The 5,333-nt window shown below is 38.1% G+C and overlaps 1 protein-coding gene across 1 annotated transcript; it reads left to right on the top strand.

Annotated features, from left to right (window-relative positions):
- The first annotated feature begins 3,522 nt into the window (after positions 1-3,522).
- On the top strand, positions 3,523-4,431 carry LOC122544123 (probable G-protein coupled receptor 139). The gene has a single exon (XM_043683161.1). The coding sequence runs from the start codon at positions 3,523-3,525 to the stop codon at positions 4,429-4,431; it is 909 nt and encodes a 302-aa protein (XP_043539096.1).
- Positions 4,432-5,333: the final 902 nt, after the last annotated feature.

The raw sequence follows: 5,333 nt of genomic DNA, 5'->3' as shown, positions 1-5,333 counted from the left end.
GAGGTTTTGACCACAAAACATCATGCCAGAATTAATGGGCACGGATTTAAGAGTGAAATGAAAAGGGTTTTCTTCTCTTCGTAAGTTGTGAGTGGTTGCAACTCGTTGTGATACGCAACACTGGGGGCAGACGCCTTGCGTATATTTAACGTTGAGAGAGAGAGACTGATGTTTGACCAGTTGGAGAATCATTGGATACTCGGAAGAGGCAGGACAGTGGATGTGAGGGATACCAGATGTGCTGTGACCATATTTCATTCAGAAAAGGTTCAAGTTGCCAAGCACTCTACTCTTGCAGCTAGTATGCACGGTGTTATTTCTAATCACCTCAGTTGCCCTCTCCTTTCATTGATTATTTGTTTCAACAAGAACTTAAATGATATGTGTTCATGGGATTGATCAAAGCAAAACCATTCATGTGAGTTTAACTGTGAAAAGCATACGCCCACTGTTCATTCAAAATAGACTTCGTCAATTCCTTTGAGGACGTGCGAACAGATAAATAGAAAATGCCTCCTCTGGCATTGGTGAGCTCTTGTCTGAGTCTCTCACATCGAAAAGAAATTATCCCTCCTCAGAAAAATGGAACGACCAATAATTCTGCTGATAAAGGAGATTTATTATCCAGTTCTTGCAACCATTGGTATTCCGGGTGAGTTCCGTTTGAACGTTTTATTGTCATTTTGTGTTAATTGTTTCCAACCTATTCTTGAAAAACCATAATGTGTCACTAATCTCAACAATGCATTGGCTGACGTTTCCCATTTTGACCTGTCAATCATCGACCCACATTGTCTTTCTTTCACTGAACTGATAAACGTACAAATAGTGACATTTTTTCGAGATTTGGAAAGTGCTAAAAGGGGCTGACAAAGGAGGCGCCGAGAGGATGTTTCCTTACGTGGGACATCTGGATCGAGATTTTGCAGGGGCAGGGGATTTTAAGCAGAGGTGAGGAGTCATTGCTTTTCTCAAAGGGCCGTGAATCTGTGGAATTTTCTATCCCAACGTGCGGTAGAAGCTGGAACATTTCATAAACCTTAAGGAGAAAATAGGTAGATTTGTAACTTGTCATGTGCGCAATGTTATGGAGAGTAAGATGGAGCTGAGGCTGAGATGAGATCATGCTGCATGATATAGAAGGTTCTCAAGGCTGTACGATTTCCCCCAGCTTCCAGTTCTTATTTTCTCAGAAAGATTATCTCATGGCTGCTTCAATCCTTTTCTCAAGATGGATCTCATTAGAATGTTTCAATACACATTTCCTCATGATAGCTTGAAAACTCTCTGATAGCCCTGGTCTGTACAAACACAACCGCAACAAAATTCACATAGTGTGAAACTGAATGACAAACAAATCTGATGATGAAACTTTCTCCCTTCGTGTTTGTTTCAGTGCTGGAAACACAAAGATTTTACCCAATGTTATGTGGAGCAAATTTCAATCTTTTTCTGTAAATTATATCTGCAGTTTCCCCTGCTTCATTCTGTGATTATGATGCTCCTTTAACACGTTTATGTTATCCACGTCTTCTTTTCCAGAGACATCGTAAAAGGTACGGACTTCTAAATGTCTGCGTTTGAATAGGTTTCACGTACTGCTTCAGGAAGCAGGCTTTAACGATTTTGTTTTAAAGCAAAACACTTGTGCAGTAAAAGGGGAACCAGTTCACCCAGTTCACCCAGTTTCTGGTTTGGTTTAGTCCAACTATTCCGAGAAAGCAGTCCGGCAGCTTTAAAAGCTGCTGGATGCAAAGAAGCAGGTCCACGCTGATCGTCCTCTCTCTCTGACATTTCTCCTATGAGACCATGCAGTTGACTTTATCTTTTGTGTCAATGTGTGTTCCTGGGGATTGTTGCAAGTATTTGTAACTGCATGGTTAAGTTGGGGTGATGTGTAGGGTTTTCAGATACGTTACTTTATTCGGTATTCTGTTCTTTTTTGTTTGTGTTTTATTTGGTAATCTTGTAAATAAATCGCGTTTTAATTAAACTACGTGGTTTGACCAACTGCATCCCTCCTAGAATATCTGCCTTGCACCGGTTTAAAACAACTACCAAAGGTTGGGGCGGGGTTACTTTCCTGAAATGATTTGAGGCGATCTGGCCTGGTCCTTGACATCATCCTTCTCCGTTGTCACCGCTGTTGTGCAGTGTACACCCATTGCTCAAAACTTACGTGGCTTCTCGATTTACAGTTAAAAATCCAGTTAAAGGTGCTACATGTTCACCTAAATACCTTTGAACACTCAAGCATCAGATTCATTTTTCGATACCGTTTGCTTTTAGAAGTTAATTTCATAGAATTGCATTGTGTCTGACAGTGGAGAGAACAAAACACCTTCAATTCTATAAGCTGGGTAAATTGGTGAGTCAGTACGTTGAGAAGACATTGGCTGAGGTTGATTGATTTTCCTTCAAAGCTGCTCCTAAGGTCAATGACACTCCATACACATTCAGGTTTCAGATGTTAAGCCTGATTTATTTGTGCAGAAATATAATTATCTGCATACAAATATTACAATGTCTGCAATATATCTTTGCCAATGATGAGAGAGGCATAAGGCCCAGTTCACAACATTCTGTCAACATGAAGAGTTGTCAATATGCTCTATCTATCAAAGTTGAATTTTTACCAATTGAATAGTCATAAGACAACAGGTAGGGAGAAAACAAATAGATGGAAGGACGTTCATTGGTTGAATGTTTATGAACATAATTTTTGATTTATAGATCAAAATACATCAAAAGTTTGCAAATATTCACCCAAACATCTCAGAGCACTCAAACATCACTTTCAATTGATTTTTGCTGTTGTTGTTGTAGCTCACATTTTAAAACTAACTTCATGGAACTGCGTTTTGGCCTACAGTAGACAGGGCAAGATATTTTCAAATTAATAAACAGTAGAATTTGGCTTGGTTTGACTGATTTTTCTTAAACTCTTCAAGCATTATAATGTCTCTCATATTCCATGTGCATTCGACTTTCAGATATCAAAACTGATGTGTTCTCACAAAAAAAAGCCTGCATGCAAATGTTACTTTTGTCTGTATTATGGTTTGCCAATGATGACAAAGACATAAAATCCTGGCGATTGCATTCCATCAATATGAAGAGTTGTGCTATTTTTTAAAAATGTTTTTCAGTCGAATGACCTTGAAAGCTGCGTTAATATGCATAGAATATTAATGTGATGAAAGGACGTTCTCTGTCAGAATTTTCACATCACAAAAAGGAACAATGGTCAGTACGTTTGGTAACTTTTTAAATTGGAATCCAAACTATTAGGATTGAGGGCGGACTGGTTGATGTGATGGTTATGCTTGCATTTGCAACAGTACTGAGCAGATTTATCAGAAAAGAAAGATTGGATTGAATGGGGTCCAGCATCAAAGAAAACAAGATTGAGAAGTATATGATGAACATCTAATAAATTGATTCAGATAATTTAGAAAGGAAGCAATTTTCAATTATTGAAGTAATGATGAACTCTCCTGTGTTTTGCTTGCAGCGAACACGATGACGATTGTTATTCTTGTGCGAGGAAAGTGTGGCCTCTCGAAATGTATCACTGTCTACATGCTTGCGATGGCAATAGCAGACCTACTGGTCATAATCATTAATGTACTGGTTTACAGCATTCTTACGTATCACTTTCCATTATCGCTTTTGTCTCATACCCATATTTGTAAGTTTATTTTTTACCTGGGTTGTGTTATTTTGAATTTATCAGTATGGTTCACAGTCGCATTCACTTTTGATCGCTTTGTCATCATCTGTTGTCCAAAGTTTAAGACAATGTATTGTACTGTGCGAATTCCAGTCACAATTATAAGTGTGATCTGTGTCCTCATGTGGATCAAGGAATTCCCCATTTTCTTTGCATATGAACATGAATACATTGTGAACAATGTGAAATGGAACTGCCAGTCAAGTGTGGAATTCTTTTCCTCCGTTGCAGGAGTAGTGTACATCTGGTTTTTCAGCATCTGTTTAGTTTGGCTTCCTTTCATTTTAATTGCTTTCTTTAATGCATTGACAGTCAGACATGTGCTAGTGACTAGCAAAGCCCGCAGAGCACTTCGGGCTCACACAACTGACAATCATTATGATCCCGAGATGAAGAACAGAGTGAAATCCATTGTTTTCCTCTTCGCTATCTCAGGGAGTTTCATTCTCTTGTGGCTGACAACTGTCATAAATCTTGTAATGACCAGAATCACAAATCCCAATTATTACCGAGGAGACTTTGGAAATCCAATCTACATCATTGTCGAAACAGGAGCCATGCTGAGGTATTTGAGTTCCTGTTCAAACACGTGCATCTATGCGGTGACTCAGAGAAAATTCAGAGAAGAGCTTTTGGATATTCTGAAATCGCCCTGCGCATTCATTGCAAAGAGATTAAACATGAGGCAAGATGATTAAAGAATGCTTGTTTTGATGCCAACATTCTCTTACCACGTTTGAATAAAGATGATTAATGGGGAGAGAAAAATAAATATTCCTCAACTTTTAGTATATTGAGCCGGAATGTTTTATTACATATTGGCTGACTTACGCATTTTTCTTGATTATATATTCCCTTTCATATGAAAACAGTGCCTCAGATGCAGTGAGATTTGCGAGACAAACATGGCGATTAATCGCATTATTTATGAACTATCACTGACAAAAGGCCATTACGTTCACGGTTGAAGAGAGACTGGCCCATACTAGTTTTGGATGACTTGTCTGAAATAAACCAAACAATCACTTTGGGTCGGGCGATCATAATTCTATTAGTTTCGAAATAGTTATGGGAAAGGGTAGCTTTACATGAACGTTAACGTTTTTAATTGGACTTCGGCAAGTTTTAAATTTAAGAACGTTCATAAGTTGGTTGGATCGACTTTTCCATGTCAAAGGACATCGGCCAAGTGGAAGGCATTCAAGAGTGTGATGACGAGAGTTCAGAGGCAGTATTTTCCAGCTAAAATGAAGGGCAAGGTTGGTCAGAATAAGGAACAATGGATGAATGAAGGTATTGAGGTTTTTGTTAAGAATAAAAAATGACCTTATTTTAGATATAGAAAACTTAGTTCAATTGAATCGCTTCATCAATATAAAAAGTGTAGAGTCAATCTTAAGACAGAAATGAAGTTGGCAAAGAGGCCATATGAAATAATATTGGCAGACAATTTTTAGGATAATTCAAAGAGAGTCTACAAATATATAAAAAAACAAGAGACTAACTAGACATAGTGTTTGGACCCTTAAATATCATCTTTGTGTTCGACCCCAGAAGATGGGAGATATAGTAAATAAAGATTTCACAACTGATTTTATTG

The sequence above is a fragment of the Chiloscyllium plagiosum genome, chromosome 46 (assembly GCF_004010195.1).
Source record: "Chiloscyllium plagiosum isolate BGI_BamShark_2017 chromosome 46, ASM401019v2, whole genome shotgun sequence".
Classification (NCBI taxonomy): Eukaryota; Metazoa; Chordata; class Chondrichthyes; order Orectolobiformes; family Hemiscylliidae; genus Chiloscyllium; species Chiloscyllium plagiosum.
The sequence above is the reverse complement of the archived record's forward strand: the minus strand, read 5'-3'. Positions and strand labels throughout refer to the sequence as shown.

What these genes read in the sequence shown, in the direction of transcription:
- LOC122544123 (XM_043683161.1), top strand. Translation starts at nt 3,523, where the DNA reads ATGACGATTGTTATTCTTGTGCGAGGAAAGTGTGGCCTCTCGAAATGT.